Genomic DNA, 22,752 nt, shown 5'->3' on the forward strand with positions numbered 1-22,752 from the left:
CTCATTTCACCCCTACAGTCCCTCCGCCAACTTATTCAGGGCCGGCCCCTCAACCATCATTTTCATCCACTCCTCCATAGCCTGGGCCCCTACCTGCTTGTAAAACTTGATGCTGGGCTCATTCCACTTGAGGACACTCCACTCTAGACGGCGGCCCTTCACCTCCAACACCTTTGCAGCCAAGTACTTCAAAAGCTTGAACCCATATCCCTTGCCTCGGGCGCTGGGCTGCACGTAAAGGTCCTCAAGGTAGATTCCCGGAGCCGATCGCCATGTCGAGTAGTTGTAGAAGAACAGGGCCATACCAACAGGTACGGGGGATGGGTTTTCTGCTGTGGCGGGGGGGATAACGAGGGCTGTGTAGACGGAGCCTCGCTTGGGGGTGTCATTGGGGAAGGAGAGTGTGGCCAGGAGGGATTCTTCGGTGGCTTCGACCTCATGGAGAGCCTTTTCGTAGTCGGCTAGCTCTCGGATGAATTGGAGGATGTAAGGGACATCTGCAATTTCGCATGGAGTCAGTAAGGGCCGTGAGACCTTCTCGCAGCGATGGCCGACTCGTGCGGAGAAGCATTGAAGGGAATGCGGGGTGAACTTGCCCTCGGGAGTTGCCAGTCTGATGGTAGCTTCCCCGGACATTGTGAGATCAAGAGTCCTTCAATGAAGGTATCGCGTATGGTCAATTAACTGTGCAAAGCTTTGCAATTGAGGCAGAGTCAGCAATGAAGAGGTTAGGAAAATTCTCCAATTTGTGACCGAAGAATAAAAATCTCGGACCCTGAACCCCACCTTCGGTTCTACACGGCACGCCCTGCCAATGACATCTATGGACTTTACAAATCTGGAATAAGGAAGACAAGACTATGTACTCTATGAATGTCAAATAATAAACGCGCTCAAAAGAATTAGAGATAGCAGACTCGGGCTCATGCTAATCATCGCGATGTAATGGCAGCCATCCACTTTTGCTCGTCCGTTCTGTTCGTGGATGTCAGCATCAATTCGGGTAGTTAAAGAAATAGGTTACTGACCGATCGAAATGAAGCAGCATACCCAAGACTGGGATCAGCTGCTTCTGGTAGTTCTTATCCTTTTGTTCCAAGAACTGGAGGAGCACGTTCTTCAAGTAGATGTAGTCAATCGGTGCTCCCGTCGGCGTTTCGCTTCTCCGTGTCGATGGGCTACGGTCCTTCGACACGGGAGATGCAACTGCCTTTCTCGCTCCTGAGTCAATCGATGAACGCGAAGACTGAGGATTCTGGACTGCACGAGTTTCGTCCGACAAGATCCGGTAGGATCTGCGAAGCTTCTCCAGTCGGCTGTTCGTTTCTTCCACTGAACGACGCAGCTCGGCCTTTTCTTTCTCCAGATCACGGACTTGCTTCTCGCTTTCATCTAAAGCATCACGTAACCGTGCCATGGCCTGGCGGATGTCGTTTAGCTCCTGCGCCGAGCGCTCCGACTGTTCCTCGAGTTGATCCCGTCTGCGCTTCCAGTCCTTTTGGGATCGCTCGAGCTCTTCCTTGTCCTCCTCCGCCGTTCTCAGTGCTTTCTCGGCTTCCCGAACCTTGGTTTTGAGCTCCTCTAGCTCTCGGGCCCGGCGCCGACCCTGAGCGCTGGCCTCGTCTTCTGCCCGATCGCGCTCTTCAATGGCGGCCTCCATCCGCTCCTTGAAATCGCGCACCTTGGCCTCGGCACGGCCCTCGATATCGCTGAGCAAGCGTCGCATGGTTTCACCCTCGCGCGTCCGCTCGCTGAGCAAGCGATGAGCATCAGCCAATTCTTCTTCCAAGCTCTCACAACGTTCCCGGGCCTCCTTCATTTGCAACGCTAGCTCGGCACTCTGGTCGCGCATACTGTTCATCAGACTTTGCGCGCTGGCGTGCTGTGCGGTCTTCAGCTGGATTTCCTCCCTCAGACCATCAAGCTCCTTGTTCAATTGAGTGACCTTGTTTTCAACCTCCCGCAGTTGGGACCGAGCGGTCTTAAGCTCATCTTGCGCTCGGGATAAGTCTGCTGCAATCTTCTCCTTTGTCTCAACGGCTTCCTGCTTTTTGCTTTCTGAGTATCGCAAGTCAGATTGAGCAACGGTCAGATTCTCCTCAGCCTTGAGACGGCTGTCTGTCTCCTGTCTGATCTTTTGGTTGAGGGTCTTCACCTCGGCGTCGCGCTCGGAAATTGTGGACTTGAGAGTCTTCACTTCGGCACGTAACTCCTCATGTTTACCTTCCAGTGTCCTCAATTCAGACTCCTTGCTCGCCAGGGCCTCCTTCGTCGACTTCAGTTCTGAAGATTCTACCCGCAGGCTCTTCAATTCTGGTTGTAATTTCTGCAAAGTCTCCCGCAATTCCGTCAGATCCTTGAACCTGGTAGCGGCCAGTTGCTGAGCGGCAGAGAGCTCCGTCTCAAGGTTGGTGAGTTTGACTTTGAGGTTCTCGTAGTCCTCCTTCAGATCGCTGTGCATCTTCTCTGAGTCTGCGCTCTTGGAGGCATGGCTCGTCCGTATATCGGCTAATTCCTTTTCCAACTTGGAGACCGTCTCCTCTAGCGCCTTCTTTTCTACATTCAGTTCCTTGATCTTGTCCTTTGCTTCAACATGATCTTGACCAAGGTGAAGTAAATCGTCGCGTAAGGATTCGATTTCCTCTTTGAGGCCCTCCTCTCCTTTAAGCTTGGAGCTCAGACGGTCGATTGCTGCCTCCTTGTCTCCCAGCTGCTTTGTCAGCGTCTGAATCTTTTGCTCGAGGTCGGCCAGGTCCGAAGCTGCTTGGTCGGACTCTGCTGCGTGCGATTCCTTGTCCTGGACCACAGCAGCACCGGTAGCCTTAGCCGTATCTTCTCCGCCTTTTCCGCCCTTCTTCTTCTTGTTCTTCTTCTTTTTACTCGCGCCCGCGCCACCGGTCGCGCCATTTGCTGGAGGCTCTGGCTCTGTAGCCAGGTTGCCACCCCCCGGTTCTTGTTGTAACGGTGCCAGGCTCTTTCGAAGGGAGTCAAAGTCGGGTGACTGTCCACTCGCCGCTTGATCTCTCGTTTGCTGCCACTCGGCGTTGTCTTTCAGGTTGTTGTTTAGATAATCAACCACGTTCTGCAGCTTACCAAGCTCTTCGACTTTACCTTTCATGTCAGCCTTAAGATCCGACACCACCACTTCCGTGTCTTTCAGCTGAGACCGCAGGTTGTCCACGAGGCCTTGGAGGACACCCAACTTTTTCTCACTAGCATCTTTCTCCTTGGCGACCTCTTCCAACTTTTCCTGCAACTCTTTTTGCTGGTCATTGTCCTTCTGTTGCGTGACTTGGTCCTGAAGCTTCTCAATTTCTTCGGTCTTCTGCTTCAACTCAGCCTTTAGTTTCTCCGCCTCCTCGCCTGCCTTGGCAATGGTATTCTCGGATTCCGCGAGCTTGGCTTTTACGTCGTCAACCTCAGCCTGCCTGGTATCCTTCAGCTTCTTGATTTCCGAATCCTGTTTGTCTCTAATATCTCTCAACTCCACGAGCTCGCGAGTTGCGGATTCGAGATTCTGCACCATGCCCTCCGTTGACTCACGAGCAACGGCAAGATCACGCTTGAGCGACTCGACCTGCGACTTGAGAGTTTCAACCTCTTCTTGTTTCTCCTTCAGCTCAGACTCCAATCGGGGCAGTTCATTATCGAACGAAAAGAATTCCTCGCTTTCTTCTTTTGCTGGTAATTCCTTCTTTGAGGCGGTATCCTCAGTACTGGCGGTTTTCTCCTCCTTGGCGCCTTGCGTCTTGTCCTTCTTGAGATCGGCGACCGCATCACAAGCCTCTTTTGTCGACTTCTGCGCTTCCTCCAGCTTCTTCTTGTAGTCGTCCCTTTCCGTAGTGACTCGTTTGAGCTCCTCAATCACCATGTCCCCTTTCAATGTAATCTGATTCAAATACTCGGTGAGAGCTTTCGGATCGGCAATCGACGTCAGAGGAGTGTTTTCACGTAGCGCGGCTTCAAACGGTTCGATCGACAGGACACGTGCATGGGCCATACGATACGCTTTGAGGAGTTCTGTGTGCAAAACAAAGTCAGCAGCCACACCACAGCCATATTCGCGGGCTGTATGTCGAACCTTGATACCGGGATTCCAACTTGGTCAGCCTGCGTAACTTGACCCTGATCTCCGGAGGCAGCTCCGACGACAGCTGGTTTCCCTCTGTCGTAGGCACCTCTTTCCCAGCCGACGGCTCATCTGTAGATGGTTTGTCCTCCGCAGCGTCCTTCCCCAACGGCCGCTCGGATCCACCTGCAGACTCTAACTTGGGAGTAACAGATCGGCTAGACCCATAATCATCTCCGATAGCAAACTCCGGCTCAAACTCGTTTGGATCAGGAGTGCGGACGGGAGTGCCTGTGTTGCGTCGGGGGCGGGTAGGTCGTCGACTCGGGGACAGATTGCGGGCAGGGCGACGAGCGGAGTTGGACCGGGAGATTACATCTTGAGAGGTTCTCTGGCGGGCCTGTTCCTCTGCGATTCGCGAATCGATCGCCTCACGTATGCGCTGTAGATTGAATGGGATTGCAACGTTAGTTCAGGAATACTTCCGCGATAATCGATCAAAACACACTGATAGACGGGAGACAATGTACCTGAAACATGACCGTGGAAGGCCCGCGAGCCAGGGCCACGACAAGATTGATGAACGAGATACAGAAATCAAGAAGATCAGAAAAGGAGACTAGAAGATGAAGCAGAAGATTTAGAGGAACAATGAGAGGGACCATGAAGGGACACCTGAGACGCCTCCAGCGAATGAGTAACGGGCGGCCAGATCTCCGGAGTGAGCCAAGAAGGGCAGAAAAAGGAGCAGCGAACTTCCATACAACTACAGCAACGAGTTCACGCAAGAGTTTAGGGGCTATGCTTACAGAATAGGAATTTTAAGAAAACTTTTACAGTAGTAGATCAGATATATGGGATTCAAATGATAGTGAAGCGGATGTCATGATGTTTAGAATGCTCTTTATCCTCTAACTGTCCCTTCATGGAGGACCCAGGCACCTTACCACAGTGCAGTGTTCAAAAAGTGTCTAGTCAAGCCGATAAGCATATTCCACTTCAATTTCCTACTTCAAATTTCTGTCTATGTAGGATCAAAGATTCTTTGTTCTTATCCGATTGCTGCCAACTCGTTGGTGCTGGAGTGTCGGCAAGGAGCGGTCAAATATATCAAACTCTGTAGAAACTCACCGAAACAGTCAAAACACCAAAGGTCATAAACAACCCCATCTCTAGAGCTGACAGTAAGGATCAAATAATAAAGAACAAAGTAGTCTATAACTATTTTCTGCAGAACCGACAATCTCCTCTCTCAATCGTTGTAGGATTATTAGTGGATGAGCTTAATGTCCATGGCGATCACGAGCGCAATGGGTGTGTGCTCTTGGTTGGTTTGATCCCTGCAACCGTGACTCGTGCCTCTTTTAACTCTACTTTTTCACCTCTCAGGTCTCCTCACACATAAGCCAGCCAAAAGAAAGTCTTCTTGCACGTTTCAACATGCTTAGTTGAGGATGGGTTGCTTGACTTTTCCCTTGATACAGCATTTTGTTCTCCAGTGTCGTGAGTCTTTTTCGCATGTGTGAATGACGTCGTGCTTGATTGCTGGCCTCGGCATCTTGGCTAGGCGTTACTAGTGGATTCTCTCCAACTCTGGGCCCAGAAGAAAAAAAAAGGGCAGGTGAACCAGACAGAAAGAAAGAGACAGGACGAAATCAGCTATGGCCGACGGAGTGACACAGGTCGACTCTACTGGCCTGCATTCATTTTCTCCTTCCCCTTCTCTGTCTTCCTCCTCCTCCTTACCTGCCGTTGCACTGTCTCTCGCAGTGTCTGCTTCCGCCGTAACCGCCAGCTATAGCATCTCCCATCTTCCTCCCCCGCCTTTACCCCCAGTGCCTACAACTATGGCGGGGTGGATCGGATGGGTTTTTTCCTTCTTTTTCCAGGTCATTCCAAGCGTTCTATACTGGATCATCACTTTTTCTACCATCACGTTGCCCACATGGCTGTTCACACTCTTTTCCATGAGCCTGACGTTCACAATGAACTTCACGACGCTGTAAGATTTACCCCAAAGCTGCCGTCCTCGTTCGTGAGGGGTATATGCTGACCACTGCCTCAATTGGACCAACAGTTTGTTAATCGTTCTGGCGGTGGTTTCGACCATCAGCTGGTTTATTCGGTATCGCTTTCTGAACATGTACAGTCGATTACCTCCCGAGCCCCAACGGAAGGAACCGCAGGTTGATCTCTTCCCCGATGTACAAGAAGGAGATTCGAAGCCAGGGCTGGCCAATTACCTGGACGAATTCCTCAGCGCTATCAAAGTTTTTGGGTACTTGGAACGGCCCGTCTTCCACGAATTGACCCGGACAATGCAAACCAGGAAGCTGATCGCAGGCGAAACGCTTATGTTGGAGGAAGAAAAGGGATTCTGTCTAGTAGTCGACGGGTTGGTCCAGATCTTTGTCAAGTCCATGCGAGACGGAAAGTCGGACACAGATGAGGAGCTGCACCATCTCGGAGCCGAATCCTCGGACGAGGAACACCATATCGACGGCAAGCAGGGATACCAATTGCTGACCGAGGTCAAGAACGGCGCGTCGATGTCGTCCTTATTCTCAATTCTCTCGCTGTTCACAGAGGACATTCAATTACGAGAGAACGAGAGCTCAGGCTCCAGTTCCTCCAGCATCGCCCTTCGCGCTGCTCGCGTACCCAACTCAATCCCAACGAGCCCTCGGGGAGTGATGGATAGCCCTTCCTTGGGCTTTCAAGACCACAGCGACGATACCTCTAATATGATCACCAACGGAGAGCTGCCATCCGTGCCCCCGCTGCATCTGGGAGAGAGCCGCACTCCTCCTTCTGGTGACCAGCACCATCAGCAGCACCATGAAAGTCGGAAGCACTCTAGCAGAAAACGCCGGAAGTCGGTCCACCCTGACATTGTTGCCCGTGCTATGGTGGATACCACAATCGCAATCATCCCAGCCAGCGCTTTCCGGCGACTGACCAGGGTCTACCCAAGGGCAACCGCCCACATCGTCCAGGTCATCCTCACCCGCCTTCAGAGAGTTACGTTTGCAACGGCACATTCCTATCTTGGTCTCAGCAACGAGGTGCTTGGAATTGAAAAGCAAATGACCAAGTTTACCACGTATGATCTGCCAAATAACATGCGCGGCGCAGCTCTGGATCGCCTCAAAGACAAGTTCATCAAGGAGCGGGATCGCCTAGGCTCTGAGGAAGTCACGAAGGGAATTGCCCTGCACAATCCATCTGCGGGTAGACGACGCCGGTCGAGCAGCTTCCTGAGAAAGGATGCTGCGCTGCAAGCCAAGCTGATGACACCCAGACGTGCGGCCACCGTGGTTACCCCGGAGAGTGCACCCGCTGAGCACGACACATATGGAGTTAGTCCAGGCGACCTATTATCGACCATTCAATCCTCCAGATTCGGCCCCAGGTATGAGCAGCCTCCTGCAAAACTACAGACTCCTTTGGCTGAAAAGGAGAACACCCATTTCCGACTTCCTGCCATGCAAGCGCGTCATACTTTCCGCCGACAAGACACCATGGACGAGGACGGACTGTTCCGCGAGTGCATCTTGGACTGCATCATGAAGGGAATCGGCCTCACGAGTAGTACTCGTGACGCTTTGCGCAAAAGCAACCATTCTGGCGAGGCTTCTCCGAAGCTCCTTTCCTATGATTCTCGACGTCAGAAGGCGATCTTCACCAACAACGCCTTTGGCTTTATTGACCCATACGAAGGCTCTGGGGACGGGGAGACGGAGTCGCTGATGTCCATGTCTGTAACGAGTGCAGGAGGCACATCGCCAGTGATCAACTTGCGGGAAGAGCTCCGTAACGACATCGAGATCGTCTATTTCCCCAAGGGTTCGGTTTTGGTCGAGCAGGGAGAGCGCCACCCAGGGTTGTACTACGTGATTGATGGATTCTTGGACGTCGGCGTGCCGATTGTCGACAAAGGGGAGGACCTCGTGGGTGTCTCCAAGCCAGCAGCTTCGAAGGGGTCGTTCCCGACCCTTAAGCGGACGACAACCGCCAACTCGGTTGGAGCGGGCGGCACAGCTGCCAACGATTCTCGCCGAAGAAAGCAATCTCGGAAGTCCCTGTATCTGATCAAACCCGGCGGTATTCAAGGCTACGTCGGAGCAGTAGCGTCCTATAGATCTTACACCGACGTCGTTGCTAAGACGGACGTCTATGTTGGCTTTCTCCCACGGGCGTCCTTGGAGCGCATCGCGGAGCGGTATCCGATCGCTCTGCTGACGCTTGCGAAGAGGCTGACAAGTATCCTTCCACGCCTGCTCCTCCACATAGATTTTGCTCTCGAATGGGTACAGGTGAATGCCGGCCAAGTTATCTACCGCCAAGGCGACGAGAGCGACGCAATTTATCTTGTTTTGAATGGACGATTACGGTCAGTCCTTGAAAGTCCAGGCAACAAATTAGCCGTCGTTGGCGAATACGGCCAAGGAGAAAGCGTGGGTGAGCTCGAAGTGATGACCGAGTCCACTCGGCCGGCTACTCTTCATGCGATCCGTGATACCGAGTTGGCCAAGTTCCCACGATCGCTCTTCAACAGCCTTGCCCAGGAACACCCAGGAATTACCATTCAGGTCTCTAAACTGATTGCGCAACGGATGCGGGATCTAGTCGAACGCCCGGTGACTGAGAAAGGCGTCGAACGAAGCAACGCTGGCAGTGTGCAAACCGCAACCTCGACCGTCAATCTCCGGACCGTGGGCATTCTGCCTGTGACAGCTGGCGTTCCAGTGGTCGAATTCGGTAATCGACTATTGCACGCTCTTCATCAAGTTGGAGTGACGAATGGGGTTACATCTCTCAACCAGGCAGCCATTTTGAATCACCTAGGGCGCCATGCCTTCAGCAAGATGGGCAAGCTCAAGTTGTCCCAATACCTTGCCGATCTAGAAGAGAAGTATGGCATGGTTCTTTACATCGCTGACACTAACGTGAGCTCTCCATGGACGCAAACATGCATCACGCAGGCCGATTGCATTCTTCTGGTCGGTCTGGCCGAATCATCCCCCAGTATTGGAGAGTACGAGAGGTTCCTGCTTGGCATGAAGACCACGGCTCGGAAAGAGCTCGTATTGTTGCATGCGGAGCGGTATTGTCCGCCTGGACTGACTCGACGTTGGTTGAAGAACCGAGTCTGGATCAATGGCGGCCACCATCACATTCAGATGGCCTTCCGACTGACGGCCGAGCCTACGCATCCGGAAACCAAGCGCTTCGGGACAGTCCTCAAACAACGGGTCCAGGTGTTGCAGGCTGAAATCCAAAAGTACACGTCGCGGAGGATTCGCCAGACACCTCTGTACTCTGCCCAATCCCCATTCAAAGGTGATTTCCATCGTCTTGCGCGTCGGCTGTGTGGTAGAGCTGTTGGTTTGGTGCTTGGTGGAGGAGGAGCAAGGGGTATTGCGCACGTTGGTGTGATCAAGGCGCTCGAAGAGGCCGGTATCCCCGTTGATATCATCGGCGGCACATCGATCGGTTCCTTTATCGGTGCATTGTATGCTCGCGATGCAGACGTGGTTCCCATGTATGGCCGTGCGAAGAAGTTTGCTGGTCGCATGGGAAGCATGTGGCGGTTCGCGCTGGATCTGACTTACCCGACGGTCTCGTACACGACCGGCCACGAGTTCAACCGTGGAATCTTCAAGACCTTTGGGGATAGCCAGATCGAGGACTTCTGGCTCGAGTTCTACTGCAACACTACCAACATCAGCAAATCGCGCCCCGAGTACCATTCGTCTGGATATGTCTGGCGTTATGTGCGTGCATCCATGTCGCTTGCGGGTCTGATTCCGCCGATTTGCGACGAGGGAAGCATGCTCCTCGACGGCGGCTACATTGACAATCTGACCGTCGACCACATGAAGGGTCTCGGTGCGGATGTGATCTTCGCCGTTGACGTCGGTTCTATTGACGACAACACACCTCAGGTCTACGGAGACTCCCTCTCCGGATTTTGGTCCGTCTTTAACCGCTGGAACCCGTTCTCCTCGTGCCCCAATCCACCCACGCTATCCGAAATCCAGGCACGCCTGGCCTACGTCTCGTCTATTGACAACCTGGAACGCGCCAAGAATATCCCGGGCTGTCTGTACATGCGTCCCCCTATAGATGGATACGGCACGCTGGAGTTTGGCAAGTTTGATGAGATCTACCAGGTCGGATATGCCTTTGGCAAGCAATTCCTGGAGAAGCTGAAGTCCGAAGGGTCCCTCCCCTTGCCAGAGGAGACCGAGGAGAAGAAGAAGCTGCAACGTACACTCGCTCCCCGCCGAGCCAGTATATGAGATGCTGTCGTTTGTTTTTGAGCGTTTATTTGTTGCATTATACCAGACACTGACCTTGCATGCATGGACGTGACCAGTTCCGGCTGTTCATGCGATATCTTGGTTGACTTTGATGTTCATAAATCCCCGGTGTGTACGATAGACTCGAAGTACAACGCATTGACCATTGCAATTAGGAGAATGCAAAGAAGTCCTTCGAACCATCCACTGTTGTCGGGCAAACGCAGACTACCTACTTACCTAGGGACCTCATGTAATCCACCACTGTCCTTGTTACGTTACTTCTTCGCCAAACTTCCATTCGACTTCTCTTAGCCTTGCCTTTATGTTAGCCTCATCTTCTTATGCCTCCAGGCATTTTATGCCCTGGTAGCTTCCTCCTCGTTGCTCTCGGATTCCTGATCGTTCCTTTCGCCTTCTTTCGCTTCTCAGTTTGTCCTTCAACGCGATCTATCCTGATCTATCCCCGCCTGCTCCATTTATTCGCCAGGCATTTCGTCCTCGCCTTGTTTCTGGTGTTCCTTTGCACTTTCATCCCGCAAATCCGCCCCTTCCTTAAGCAGATTGTCGGCACCCTGGGATTTCTAGATCAAGCTGGTGTGCACCGCATTCTGATTAATCTCGTCTTTTGAAGCGTCACATTTGAGACTTACCCTAGATTCACCATCAAAAGCAACCCTTTTCAATTACTGTCTGCTAGGTAATTATAAAGCGAGGACTTGTACACTGGCTCTAAGACGCAAGTCAACGAATAATTGCCTCATTCGAAAGGATAATTGATTATCAGAGACTCAGCAGGAACAAACGTGGGTATCTCCACAACATCACTCAACCAACGACTACATCACATCATTAGGGGCATGGTATGGGGTATGGGTATTAGTACTAAACATTGCGGTCATCAGAAAATCCACCCATCGCGTCTTCGAACTTGCCCGCCCATCGTTCACCTGAACTAGCATCACGAAAATCCCAGCTCGTGTGTCATCATCTCGTGGTCTCATCTTTCATTGCTAGGCGTCCCTGATCGATCATACTAGCCGCAGAAGGCAGTTAGCAATCAGAGGCCGGTACCTAGACCGCGGCGGCAGTGGCAGGCGCAGCGCCGTGGCCATTCTTCTCGCGGACGGGGGCATTCTCGCGGCGGTATGCCGCAAGGGACGCGATTTCGAGGAACATCCCGGCGAAGGTGAAGAAACTGTTGACAGCCATTAGCTACCACTGTGGTAAAATCCATGAGGCAACCAAGAGGCGAGGAACATACAAAGCCAAGAAGATGAATGCCTCATTAGCCTTTTTCTTGCTGCAGCCGACGAACGGGGGAGAGTTGAAGTAGCAGTTCTGCTCGTTGTAGTCTTGCGCGGCAAAGATGAAGGCCGTGAGCCAGCTTTGGTCCTGTTAGCTTGCATCGCTGTGAGAGAGAAGGAGAAAAGCATACAGGTATGAGAAGATGACGTCGATAGCGAGGACGAATTTGCTCAGGGCCGTGGGCATGAATGGGGAGATGAAGGCGGGTAGGAAGAAGGCGACCGACAGCGTGGACTATCTCGTCAGTATACACACTTTACGGTGTGCGACGTGGAGACATACGATGACTTCCTGGTAGATAAGATGCTGGCCGCGAGGACCAAGGTGGATGAAGTAGGAGGTGATGCCCATCACGATGACAGCGCTGGACCACTGTATCAAGCGAGTGATGAGCTGCAGCGGACGAGCAACGGAACTCGAGAACATGGCTACTATTATTGATTGTGGATGGAGATGATAAAGGCAGGGACGGGGATTTGTGCTGCAGCGAGATGTAGTCGTGTGCCGCAGAGCCAACCAGTGTGTCGATCGGATATACCAGTAGACAGCAAGTTAGGGACGGACTGGACGCAGACTTTATACATCAACGAGGGGTACCAGAGCGAGCCGAATCAACCGGAATCCAGGTTCGCTTCATGCGTCCTGCGTCACGGGCACTGCACTGCTGCCAAAGGGGCATAGTCCACGAAGCATACAGACATGCTTGCTATCCCCAGATGCGTCATAGGCTTTTTTTCTTCTTTCCGATGCAAGGAATCCAGAACTTGATTGCACATTTGGACCGTGCGTGAGCAACGGCGGTGATTGGCTCAAGAAGGGTGGTACAAACAACCGACCTCACCCAGTTCATATTGCATACCGTAAGGTGTACATGCTCAAAGAAGGCCCAATGGCAGTTCCAGTGGATTCTATCCCGTCAATGCGGTATGCAGCATAGTACTGTTGTCTCACAAGCGGGGGTGAAGCTAATCCTCAATCAAGGGGGTTCTCATCGGGCTGCAAATTGATCATCAGGAAACCCGTCTGATCTGCACGGGAAGGTGTAGGTATCCGGAAGGAGTCTGAGGACGTACACTAACAAGGACAGGATGGACTCACAGCAGCCAGCCTAGACTGTTGAGCTGGTGTTGCGTGAGTCATGAGGGAAGATGTCCAGTCGGCAACCCGCGGGATCGAGAAGAACGTCTGTAGTGTCGGCTTTTCGTGAAGACTTGGGAAAGCCGATCATTACCCCGCTAGTAATCACTACTTAGAAGTCAATTCAGAACCTTGTTGTCATCGTCAAGAATGGCTGGAATGTGGACGAAAGTATCAGGCGATTCGATCTGCTTGCATTGACCAAGAGGGGAACACACAGCTGTCAGTCACTTGCAGGAAGAGTACCTCTCAAACAAGTTATCATCATCGATACGACTGACTCAACAATGACGCTGAGCTCAGAACCCTCAGGGATAAGGGATCCGATAATACACATTGATATCAGGCCAGTTTCATTCCAACAGGTCTACAATGTTCTAAGCCGGGAGACACGGCTTGCAACGAACATCGCATTAATGGACCGACCGACAGGATAAACAGAAATCAGATGATCACAAGAAATGTTTGAGTCTATTTCCTTTCTCATTATTCAATAGACGTTGGGATTGGCTTTGGCTCCGGCAGTAGCGCCAACAGTGGGAAGGGTCAAAAGAAGTGGACATGATCGACAAGCACAACAAACCAGTAGATCACCCTACAGATAGCACCTGCAACCATCATGTGATTGAGCTTTCGTCGCCCATCCGACAATCTCCAGGCGAGCACAGGTTTCTTTGTCCTATTGCGGAACAGTCGGCAGTTGGCACCCGGGTAGAGGATTTGATTCATCAGCGTCACCACGGGAATGGGATTGACTTTCAGCCTTGTCAATAGAAGCAGTAGCTTTCAGTCTACAGGGCTGAGACCTGCAGTGAGAGAGCTATGACATCTCTAGTTCGCTGTGTTCGCTGCACTGACGATTGACCCAACAGCCGTGCGCGAGTGCAGACCGTCGTATGATTGAACCTTCTACTGTCTCCTCGTCGTTTGTATCCGAGAAAAGTCCGACCGCAAACTGGAGTCACCACTCACCAGCATGAGTCAAGTATTTGAACTCTCTTTGCTGTTTATCTTACCTACCCCAGAAGAGTGCCCATTCAATCCCTTGCCGACGGTCTGAAACTCCTGTACTCCTCAACCCCGTCCTTGGAGGGGTCGGTCTGCTTAGCTGCGCAGGCACTGGTACATCTGCAGTAGAATGTCTGCGCAGTGCAACGGCCATTTGATCCACCAGTTAGAGATCGGAAATCCGTCAAGCATGTCTATGCGATTGGTCATTTCCTACTATCCAAGTACCTTAACACTATTACATCACAAGCGATTCGTAGGATGACTTTTCAACCTGCATCGGACAAACCCTTCTACACAGATGTGATGCCCTTGTCCTGACGCCAGACTCCCCAAGCCCTGCCCTCACGCTATAAATACAAACATAGTAAGAGGTAGATCTTTTCGTTTACATCCTTGTTCTCGATAATGGGAGTTGAATCCTGGTGGAGTCAAGCCATATTACCACGAGGTGACATTCCCCAGGTCGTGCTCCTGTTGTATCGTTAGAATCATTTCACTCCACATGTCCCGGCAGATACATCACCTGACGTACCTTAATGTATTCGCTTCCTTTTTCCAGGTATTCCTCTCGTGACACAGAGTGATTCTTCAATCCCGATCCGGACGCCCATTGTGCTGCACCCTTCCATGCGTCCAGCACCGGGTCCGAAGCCCGGCGCACATTCAGTTGCGCATCTACAGGGAGGTAACTCCGAAGCTCGTTGCGAATTCGCTCATCGAAACCTTTGAAGAGAGTGTTGCCGCCGGTGAGGAACACGTCACGCAGCAGTTTGGCCTGGTCCTCCGGGTTGGAGAACCGCTGGTTGACAATACCGGCCGCAATCTCCAAGAGGCCAGCCTGGTCGATGCCGGCGATCGATGGCTTGAAAACGACCTCGGGTACTCGAATCCGCTCAACATTGAGATGGATTTGATGGGCCTCACGCTGACTTTCAGGGTCAAATGGCCAGGGTCCACGTAGGAAAACATGTACCAGACTCTTGGTCCAGTCAGACTGCGCAGCCAGAGTGTGGTTCTCTGTAAACTCGGGATCGTACTGAAGAAGCTCATTCTCAATGTTGGTGAGCATTTCGCCGAGGTCCTCTTCTTCCTCCTCGTCGCTCTGTTCTCCAGTTGCCACTGTGCGATACACACCCCAGTCCTCATCGTTGGCGCCGAAATCGTCGTCGTCACCGCCTCTCCTTCGCTTCTTCGGCCCATCCGCAGCGAGGTTTGCAAGGGTTTTCATACGCATCTGGCTGGCGAGCGACTTCCGATTACCCAGATCCGCCTTCATCCTATCGCGCTCCTTAATCCTTTGCAAAATATTCTACGAACAGTTAGTTATCTTGCCGAATTCAAGCAAGAATCAACACACCTGTCGAGCTGCTCTTCGTTCGGCAACCCAGTTCTCAAAGTCGTTCTCGCGCTTTTCCCGATCCAGTCGCTCCTCTTCCTCCTTCCGTGCTCTCTCGCGTTCCTTCTCGGCCTTGGCACGTTGGCGAGCCTCGATGTTTGATTTCATGAGTCGCTGGTGGCGCTTCTCCTTCAAGCCTGCCTCGTCCAGCTCTTCATCCGGAACATCAAGTAGCGGGAAAGACATATCTTCAGGAGGCTCTTCAGTCTCTTCAACTCCTAGGTCTCGGTTTCTAGAGCGTTTGATGGATCGCTCAAGGTCACGGATCAGCCGGTCCAGATGAGCCTCATCTTTCAAATCCTCAGAATCCAAGATACGTCTCGCTTCCTTCTTGGTTTCGGATGCAAGGCCGCGCTGTAGGTCCTTCCAGTACTCGAGTTCCTGCTCCTTCTTCATCAACTTCTCGAGTCGCATCTTTGCGGCCTGCTCCTGCAAGCGACGTCCACTCTCCTTCTTCCGCTCCGCAATCCGTGCCAGTTCCTCCTCGGTTTTCTCTGGAACCACATGCTCCGTAAAAGGGTATTGAATGATATGATCCCTGTCCTCAAGCCCTGTCCACTCGAGATAGCTGCTCAGTTCCCGGTCATAGTCCGTAGATACGTAGCAATGCTTGTGAACCAAATCTTCCATCTGGCTTTCGGTCATTCGAGCCGGGAAGGTAGGGTATTTTAGCTTCATAAGCTTGAGCATGTACTCCGAAGCGTGCATGCCACCCCAGTTCAACCGCGAACAATTCGAGAGCAAGGCTTTCGAGTTTAGGACAGGGATGACATGCGTCGATGTGTGGGATGAGGAGATAATCAGGCCATCGGTGCCTTTGTTGTATCGGTACGAAAATAGCGAATCGATTCCGTAAGCGACGGACGGCGCGGAATAGCACTCGAAGAGGATCTCGTTCATCACTACGGGCGTCAGAGCACACTCCTTCTGGAACAAGCATTTACTCACTTCGTCTAGGGTAGTTCAGATTCGCGATCGGCTCTGTCATTACGATAGGCCGATCAACGCCTCCGTTGGCGCCATCAACTCCCAGCTTGATGAACACGTAGTCCAGCAGTCCCTCCATCACATCCCAGTTTCCAACCACACTTGTACCGGGGTCAAAAGCATACCGCAACTGACCTCTAGTCGTAGCATCGACATAGGCGTCGTAGCCAATGAATTGACAACCTTTGTTGAGCTTTCGATCGCGGTACCGACTCATCACAGGGGGGAGGATGAAGCGTGGCGACACGTCAAAAGACCAGCCTGCCTTGAGAAGACTTGATCCTGTGGTAGCAAACTAGAGTCAGTATGCTATGACAGTCATCTGAAACAATCATGCGAAATGGGACCGACCATTATCAATCACAATAGCGCTTGTAGAGGGTTTCGACCTGCTCCGTTCATACCCATCAGGTTGCGGCGGTTGATACCCTTTGAAAGGATTATCCAGGACATTGTATATCTTTGGGGGAGGCTTCGCCGCGTTCTTCTCAGTGGAAGTGACCGCAAAGCGACTGGGCAAAATGGTCTGCACTGAGGTAATTGTCATGGTGACTAGTTGTTGAGAACAAATCGGAGCAGCAACTCGGTGTCTGTGGCCGATTTACCGCATCGTCAAATCAATTTTGAGAAGGACGTGACAGGGTAGAAGCGGTTTGACAATTCCAAACTGCGCACGACGCTGCTTCTCTGAATCCGTGGATGACGGAGTGAGTGTTGCATCTGGAGGGCGATCGGAAGGAGGAATCTGAGCTCCGGATCCCCTGCTTTGGTCGGCAAGCTCTGGCGGCGTTTGTATACTGCCAAGCCTGACTTACAGTTGATGAGATTGCTCCACTTACAGACAATCAACATCAGAATTGTCACTTTGGAGATGCATTGGCCATGGGCGGGATATTATACAAAGACTGCTTAGTCTTGCTCTCTTTTAATCGCTTGTATCTACATTCTTGCTAAGTCTCTACGCGAAAGTGGAAGAAGAATGACAAAGATCTGATATGAGGCCGTATCATTCATGACAAGCTAAATTCAGAGAAACAAGTGTGCAATCTCGTCGTCCCTTATTGTGGTTCCTTCAGATTATCCGTAGCTACATCAAATCAGCAAGGCTGTAGCCTTCTGAGAGGGAGGACAACTCTACCTTCCAAGTGGAAGAGAACGTTGGACTGGTAGTTCTTGAACATCTGAGCCACAAGCTCCACATTCATGTTCTGGATGTTGACCTCCTGATAGACCACAGTGAGCATCAGCCCATCAAAATGAGCAAAAGAAGCATACCTGGAGGCTTTTGTTCATGACCATGATTGATTCATTGAGCTTTTCCTGCTGGTAATCAGTCATGCCAGGATCCATAGCGATGGGTGACAGTAACATACAATATTAGTGATGATTCGAGAAAGCAATAGCGCCTGCTGGTGCTCGTGTGGACTCTCCTAAGATTATTCATCAGTTTAGATTTCGACAGGACAAATACAGAAAGACCTCCTTTTCAACCCACCATTTTCACTTTATCAAGATGGCCGCGATGTACTTAGTAGAGACAGTGTTTGTTTATTGTGAAACTGCTGGGTATCAGATGTGATAATCACGTGATACACACTTGTCTTTGTGTCCCTGCTGTCACTGCGCCCCATGCGCGACAGGAAGTATTCAGAATGTGATGTGAGAAATCCAAATTTCAGTGATCTGAACTCGGTTAACAGCTATACTCTTATCCCAATACTGTGCTAATTGACTCTTGAGAGTGTCCACCATTTGTCTTCCGGTTACCGTACCGGCGGATGACTATGTTCCAGAACCTTTGAGCTTCTAACCTCAACATCCAGGTTAAGTTTCTCTACACCGTCAAGATAGCGCATCACCCACTTCATCCGCATAGTCCTTTACATTGAAAAAATCATCAATCATGGGCGCCCCTCCTACTCCTGCTGAAAGTCAGGAACATCAGCAACTCCTCAATCGCCTGGACATCGCTCAGGTTCCACGCCCCTTCCGCAACCCGAACTGGAGGCCATCGCAGCGTCGCAACAAGAACGTCAAACAACTTATCTCCGAAAACTCCAGAAAAGAGGCATCTGTTATGGCGACACAGGCGAACTCTGGCGCATCGACTCCTTTTCAACCCAGCACCGACGGCAGCCAAACGCCCGTTGACAGCTCCGCTCGTACGAACATCGCCCAGGCGGCGCAGAACCTGTCGACGCTTGTCTTGGAGAAGAACGCAAGGGCCATGCTTCCATCGGGGCCAGCGGTGACATATACCAACATTGAATCGGCTCCGTCACTCCATCCGTCACAGCACACACGCTATTGCGATATCACGGGGCTTCCGGCACCATACACAGACCCCAAGACTCGGCTCAGATACCATGATAAAGAGGTGTTTGGAGTTATTCGGACATTAAGCCAAGGTGTTCCAGAGAGCTATCTCGAACTGAGAGGAGCCCATGTCGTGCTGAAATAGACGGTCATCCATCCGATGTGACGAAGGTTCTACATTCGCGCAGACCAGCAGCAGGTATGTTACATATACTCAGTGAAAACTCAAATTTCAGATATTAACTTGTTGCTCTATTCAAGAGTATCACTCGCAAGATATGAGTGCATGTACGACCAACACAGTCAAGCCCTTTCCACCCGCCGTGCCCCTCTCGAGACAGGTTCAAGAAAGCGCTCCGGCTTATTCGTGATCTTTAAGAGAATCAATCTTCGCCTCGTGCTGAAGCACTCGACTATTACCGACGCTCCACAGACGGAACGTCAGTTACAGCACCCCTGGGATGCTGTCGTCGCGGCGTATACTAGGGTTGTATATGGCAGAAGCCAGGAAACGACAGAAGGAAATTCATTAGCAAAGGGGTGTGAACCCCACAAAGTAATCATCTTATCAACTCTGGACGTCCCGATTCATCCTTTGATCTTTCTGAGTAGGATCATCATTTGGTCCTCTAATGGATTTTTTGTAGTGAATCCAACCAGTTCAATGTGACTATTTCCGCCTGACTAGGCGTTCAGCATCTTGAAACGTAGACAGCGAAAACAGGGCCATCAATATACCATTTTAATCTCGTTGCAAGTCAATTTAATGGAGAAGGCAAGAGGGCACGAAAGGAAAATACACAGTTGTGCGGGTTTTCGGTAGTACGTCCAAGCACAACAGACCGCCCACCGCGTTCAGCATAGACCATCCTCAGAGCCAAAAACGAACGTGGCAGAAAGGAAAATGTTGGGAGCATACGTTTATTTACTGAGTTCTAAGGAGATTTCTTGAATTTCTACTAGATTCGAGTACAACAACTCCAGATTTTTCTTTGACTAGAAAGTACTCGTCGTCGCGATACTCTGGTGATCTGGGTTCTCTATACGCGAGCAGCAGTTCCCCTCAATTTGTGTACAGTCTGCAATAATCTCCGCGGTTCTCCTAGCAAACCCTCAAGATGCCCACCATGTGGCTCTCAGACAACCAAAGTAAGACCACCGGAGCATCATCCGATTAGAAGCGCTTGCTAACATGTATAACAGAGATTGGCGTTATCTTTTGTTCTGCAGGTAGGCGAGACCGAATCCACCTCAGGGGACTCTCTCCCCTTTTCTTTGCTCCGCCGATATGCTCAGCCAGGGACTGACATGGTGTGGCTATAGGGGGTCTGTTCCTGTTCGGAGGCGTTCTGATGTTCTTTGATCGTTCGTTGTATGTATCATTCTGGTCTATACTTTGAGAGCCTTCAGGCTAACGTTCGGACCTAACACAGACTCGCGATGGGAAATGTGTGTACCCCATTCTCGCAAATCCTGTGTTGCTATTGAGCATGCAACAACCGCCGAAGGCCATAACTAACGTCGCGACAGATCCTTTTCCTCATCGGCTTGACGTTAATCATTGGAGTTCAACGGACACTCGCTTTCTTTTCGCGCCGCCAAAAACTTAAGGGCACTGCCGCTTTCGCGGCAGGCATCCTCCTCATCCTGTTTCGCTGGCCACTGACAGGTTTCCTGATCGAATTATACGGTCTCTTCATCCTCTTCGGCGATTTCCTCGTAACAATCGGTCAATTTGCAGGGAACATCCCGGTCGTCGGTCCTTATATCAAGACGGCATTAGAGACCTTGGCGGGTGGGAGACGGAACGCAGAGCTCCCGGTATAATATTCACAACGCACACCAAAGATCGTCTGTGCTTGGGCGCGAGTCTTCCCCCTCCGGACGGCAAGGAGTATCGACGATGTTACGTGTACGACTATACAGACATGAATGATTTCAGACGGCCATGATACCGCATAAAGATCACGTCCACTCTCGCGGCTTCGCTTCATGGGAGGTTGAGCGATGCCAGAAGGGCTGGTCTGTATGAGCTGATGTGATATAACTCTTATACTTTTGTAATTACTAATCCTTCGTGCGTCGGTAGCAGTTTCCTGCCTCCGACCCCTATCTTTCTTCGATGCGCTATATGTATCTAGAATAGAAATAGTCAAATTTCAACGCTTGTGTAGATTGTAGAACGTGAATAAGCGCTTGGGCATATTCATATGATTCAAACATTGCCATCTCTGGATTCGCGAGTGTACTAAAACCAGTACATATTCAAGATATCTACGTGCTATGGACAGTTAAGACAGGACGCTGAGAAGAAAGGTCACCAGCATAGTTTCACATCCGACTAAGGAAAAGGTGGTACACCGCTCTTCTGCCGTTTCGGAATAAAAAAGATACAGAAAACCGAACAATCAAGACAACTTCATTTTCCGCGCTCCTCTATCGTCTACCGGGGGTTGTTGATGTAGTCGACGAGGTTCTCGACAACGGTTGCAGCGTTGGTGGTCTGAACGGCCTCGCCATGATGGGCCACCATGACGCAAGAGACGGCCTTGACGACGACGATACCCTCTTTGCCCTATAGTGACCACTGTTAGCATTCGCTATTTTCCCAATCGTAACCTCGAAGATCGATAAATTGTATATGACGTTGTATTGGTTACCTTCTTGCCGTAGAGACTGCGATCATCAGCCTTGATGGCGACGAACTTGTCTCCTCCGACCACGAAACCGGTTTCGAAAGCACTGCCAGGCTTGTCGAAAGCAGCCTTCAGCCCGGCAATTTCCTCCTTCGAGATCTATAGAGAGGCGAGAAAGTTATTGATGTGCTCAGGATAGTGTTTGTTTCCGTGGACATTGCCAGGAATTGGGCCGCAGCTCCGCCAAATGGGATGTCTATGTCGGAACGTTCTTCATACCTGGAAAGTAGGGGACTGGGCCTCGACGTCGGAGAAGTCGTAGCTCAGAATGGCGGCCTTGTCAAACTGGCCGGAGCCCATCAAACTGGTAGATTTGGCTCTGGTCAGAAAAAAAGCGGACGAAAAAGATTGATGATACAGCGAAGGCGGGGTAGAGGTGGGATTGTACGATACCTGGAATCAACATATCCTGTTCGGTAGAATTCAGGCGTTAGCTTTGCTTTATCTTCTGCGATCGCCATAGACAATTGCAGATCCTGCTAAAGTTTATAACGACATGCCCAACCAAATAGCCGTACCTTGCCAAACTGCCGAGTGCTGACCCATGTTGGCGTTCGTGTAAACAAATTAACGGGATGGAGCGGATAAGGGGAAGCTATATTGCTCGAGTCGTTAGCTAAGACAAGCCAAGAGAGATGGACTAGCAGGGATTAGAGCTGACTGAAAGAAAAGGGAGAAATTGACAAGAAGTCAACAACAAAAAGTTGGAGATGATGATGGTGATTGTGGGTTGAGGAGGGGAAGAGAGTACAAGGTGATGATATTTAGAGTGGTGGGTGAGAGAGACAGCAACGACAAGCTAAGTAGGTAAAGTCAGGTAAAGGTGGGGTGGGCTATCCGTCTGGGAGGCAACGCCCCGCCATTTCTTCTTCGTGACGGTAATACTGAGAGTCAGCTCCCTAGTCACGCAGTGACAGCTGATTCCATTGCTCAGTATCGTAATATTATCCAAGGTCTCATTCTATAACCTGTCAATATATTAACCCTCCAAGTGTACACTGGTACTATCTGATGTCTTCATCCTGTCACTTTTAGCATATTGTATCACAACGGCTCTAGTTTGAAAGGCAGCCACCTTAGTTGGCGATAGTTGCTAGGCTATTCTGCTGCTTTGTCTAAGTATGTGCAAGTCTCCTTTCTAGAGTTCCACTTTGAACAGAAACCTAGCAACGCCCACCGATCAACGGAGTTTGTCTTTTGGTCTTCCCACTATTTCTGGCTGTCATCAACAGGGTATTCTTCACCGCCTGTTCTGGTGTGAACTGTTTTAGTCTCGTCGATGTATGCGCCCGACTCTCATCATATTGAAGCGTTGCTCGGCACCTGTCGGCCTAAGTACTCAATATCTTCGTCTCACGGGGTCATAGATCCGTAGGGAGCACGTGCCTGTCCTCTTCTGTACAACAGTCAGCCAGTCACGCGGCGATCATGTGTCTCTTTTTGCTTTGGGATGCTTACTCTGTACTCTTCAATAACCTACTTGGACTCATAGACTCCTTATAAGAATAGTTTGCCTGATCACCTTGA

General features: G+C 51.0%; 8 protein-coding genes across 8 annotated transcripts; 3 read left to right on the forward strand and 5 right to left on the reverse strand.

Annotated features, from left to right (window-relative positions):
• Nucleotides 1-12: 12 nt before the first annotated feature.
• On the reverse strand, nt 13-636 carry AFUA_4G02980 (N-acetyltransferase family protein; the record flags this gene model as incomplete). Its single annotated transcript, XM_741391.1, has 1 exon — nt 13-636. The coding sequence occupies one exon, from the start codon at nt 634-636 to the stop codon at nt 13-15; it is 624 nt and encodes a 207-aa protein (XP_746484.1).
• A 358-nt stretch (nt 637-994) lies between these two features.
• On the reverse strand, nt 995-4,000 carry AFUA_4G02990 (putative vesicle-mediated transport protein (Imh1); the record flags this gene model as incomplete). The annotated part of the gene is made up of 1 exon (XM_741392.1): nt 995-4,000. One exon carries the CDS (start codon nt 3,998-4,000, stop codon nt 995-997), a length of 3,006 nt encoding a protein of 1,001 aa, XP_746485.1.
• A 1,730-nt stretch (nt 4,001-5,730) lies between these two features.
• nte1 (lysophospholipase) lies at nt 5,731-10,374 on the forward strand (the record flags this gene model as incomplete). The annotated part of the gene is made up of 2 exons (XM_741393.1): nt 5,731-6,071; nt 6,147-10,374. The coding sequence occupies 2 exons, from the start codon at nt 5,731-5,733 to the stop codon at nt 10,372-10,374; spliced, it is 4,569 nt and encodes a 1,522-aa protein (XP_746486.1).
• Nucleotides 10,375-11,371: 997 nt separating this feature from the next.
• AFUA_4G03010 (MARVEL domain-containing protein) lies at nt 11,372-12,091 on the reverse strand. The gene is made up of 4 exons (XM_741394.2): nt 11,965-12,091; nt 11,813-11,916; nt 11,639-11,761; nt 11,372-11,572 (listed from the first exon to the last, which is right to left on the reverse strand). Exons 1-4 carry the CDS (start codon nt 12,031-12,033, stop codon nt 11,449-11,451), a joined length of 420 nt encoding a protein of 139 aa, XP_746487.2. The 5' UTR covers nt 12,034-12,091; the 3' UTR covers nt 11,372-11,448.
• Nucleotides 12,092-14,245: 2,154 nt separating this feature from the next.
• AFUA_4G03020 (actin-related protein ARP5) lies at nt 14,246-16,959 on the reverse strand. Its single transcript, XM_741395.2, has 4 exons — nt 16,565-16,959; nt 16,175-16,495; nt 15,188-16,128; nt 14,246-15,139 (listed from the first exon to the last, which is right to left on the reverse strand). Exons 1-4 carry the CDS (start codon nt 16,758-16,760, stop codon nt 14,324-14,326), a joined length of 2,274 nt encoding a protein of 757 aa, XP_746488.1. The 5' UTR covers nt 16,761-16,959; the 3' UTR covers nt 14,246-14,323.
• Nucleotides 16,960-17,847: 888 nt separating this feature from the next.
• AFUA_4G03030 (uncharacterized protein) lies at nt 17,848-19,149 on the forward strand. The gene is made up of 2 exons (XM_741396.2): nt 17,848-18,728; nt 18,791-19,149. Exon 1 carries the CDS (start codon nt 18,117-18,119, stop codon nt 18,672-18,674), a length of 558 nt encoding a protein of 185 aa, XP_746489.1. The 5' UTR covers nt 17,848-18,116; the 3' UTR covers nt 18,675-18,728; nt 18,791-19,149.
• Nucleotides 19,150-19,428: 279 nt separating this feature from the next.
• AFUA_4G03040 (uncharacterized protein) lies at nt 19,429-20,356 on the forward strand (the record flags this gene model as incomplete). Its single annotated transcript, XM_077804526.1, has 5 exons — nt 19,429-19,678; nt 19,733-19,759; nt 19,853-19,901; nt 19,963-19,978; nt 20,060-20,356. The coding sequence occupies exons 1-5, from the start codon at nt 19,648-19,650 to the stop codon at nt 20,354-20,356; spliced, it is 420 nt and encodes a 139-aa protein (XP_077660673.1). The 5' UTR covers nt 19,429-19,647.
• Nucleotides 20,357-20,773: 417 nt separating this feature from the next.
• pfy1 (profilin) lies at nt 20,774-21,820 on the reverse strand. Its single transcript, XM_077804527.1, has 5 exons — nt 21,744-21,820; nt 21,619-21,634; nt 21,445-21,529; nt 21,190-21,324; nt 20,774-21,104 (listed from the first exon to the last, which is right to left on the reverse strand). The coding sequence occupies exons 1-5, from the start codon at nt 21,769-21,771 to the stop codon at nt 20,973-20,975; spliced, it is 396 nt and encodes a 131-aa protein (XP_077660674.1). The 5' UTR covers nt 21,772-21,820; the 3' UTR covers nt 20,774-20,972.
• Between the last annotated feature and the right edge of the window lie 932 nt (nt 21,821-22,752).

This window comes from Aspergillus fumigatus, chromosome 4 (assembly GCF_000002655.1).
Source record: "Aspergillus fumigatus Af293 chromosome 4, whole genome shotgun sequence".
In the NCBI taxonomy this organism is placed as follows: domain Eukaryota; kingdom Fungi; phylum Ascomycota; class Eurotiomycetes; order Eurotiales; family Aspergillaceae; genus Aspergillus; species Aspergillus fumigatus.

What these genes read in the sequence shown, in the direction of transcription:
- AFUA_4G03020 (XM_741395.2), bottom strand. Translation starts at nt 16,760, where the DNA reads ATGACAATTACCTCAGTGCAGACCATTTTGCCCAGTCGCTTTGCGGTC. An exon ending in CGCTATTGTGATTGATAATG is followed by an intron (nt 16,496 to 16,564) that starts GTCGGTCCCATT and finishes TTGCTACCACAG; the next exon opens with GATCAAGTCTTCTCAAGGCA. An exon ending in TCTGAACTACCCTAGACGAA is followed by an intron (nt 16,129 to 16,174) that starts GTGAGTAAATGC and finishes TGACGCCCGTAG; the next exon opens with TGATGAACGAGATCCTCTTC.
- AFUA_4G03030 (XM_741396.2), top strand. Translation starts at nt 18,117, where the DNA reads ATGGGCGCCCCTCCTACTCCTGCTGAAAGTCAGGAACATCAGCAACTC.
- AFUA_4G03010 (XM_741394.2), bottom strand. Translation starts at nt 12,033, where the DNA reads ATGGGCATCACCTCCTACTTCATCCACCTTGGTCCTCGCGGCCAGCAT. An exon ending in TTATCTACCAGGAAGTCATC is followed by an intron (nt 11,917 to 11,964) that starts GTATGTCTCCAC and finishes CTGACGAGATAG; the next exon opens with TCCACGCTGTCGGTCGCCTT. An exon ending in GCATTCATCTTCTTGGCTTT is followed by an intron (nt 11,573 to 11,638) that starts GTATGTTCCTCG and finishes GGCTGTCAACAG; the next exon opens with TTTCTTCACCTTCGCCGGGA.
- pfy1 (XM_077804527.1), bottom strand. Translation starts at nt 21,771, where the DNA reads ATGGGTCAGCACTCGGCAGTTTGGCAAG. An exon ending in CCCAGTCCCCTACTTTCCAG is followed by an intron (nt 21,325 to 21,444) that starts GTATGAAGAACG and finishes GCCTCTCTATAG; the next exon opens with ATCTCGAAGGAGGAAATTGC. An exon ending in GCAGTCTCTACGGCAAGAAG is followed by an intron (nt 21,105 to 21,189) that starts GTAACCAATACA and finishes TGGTCACTATAG; the next exon opens with GGCAAAGAGGGTATCGTCGT.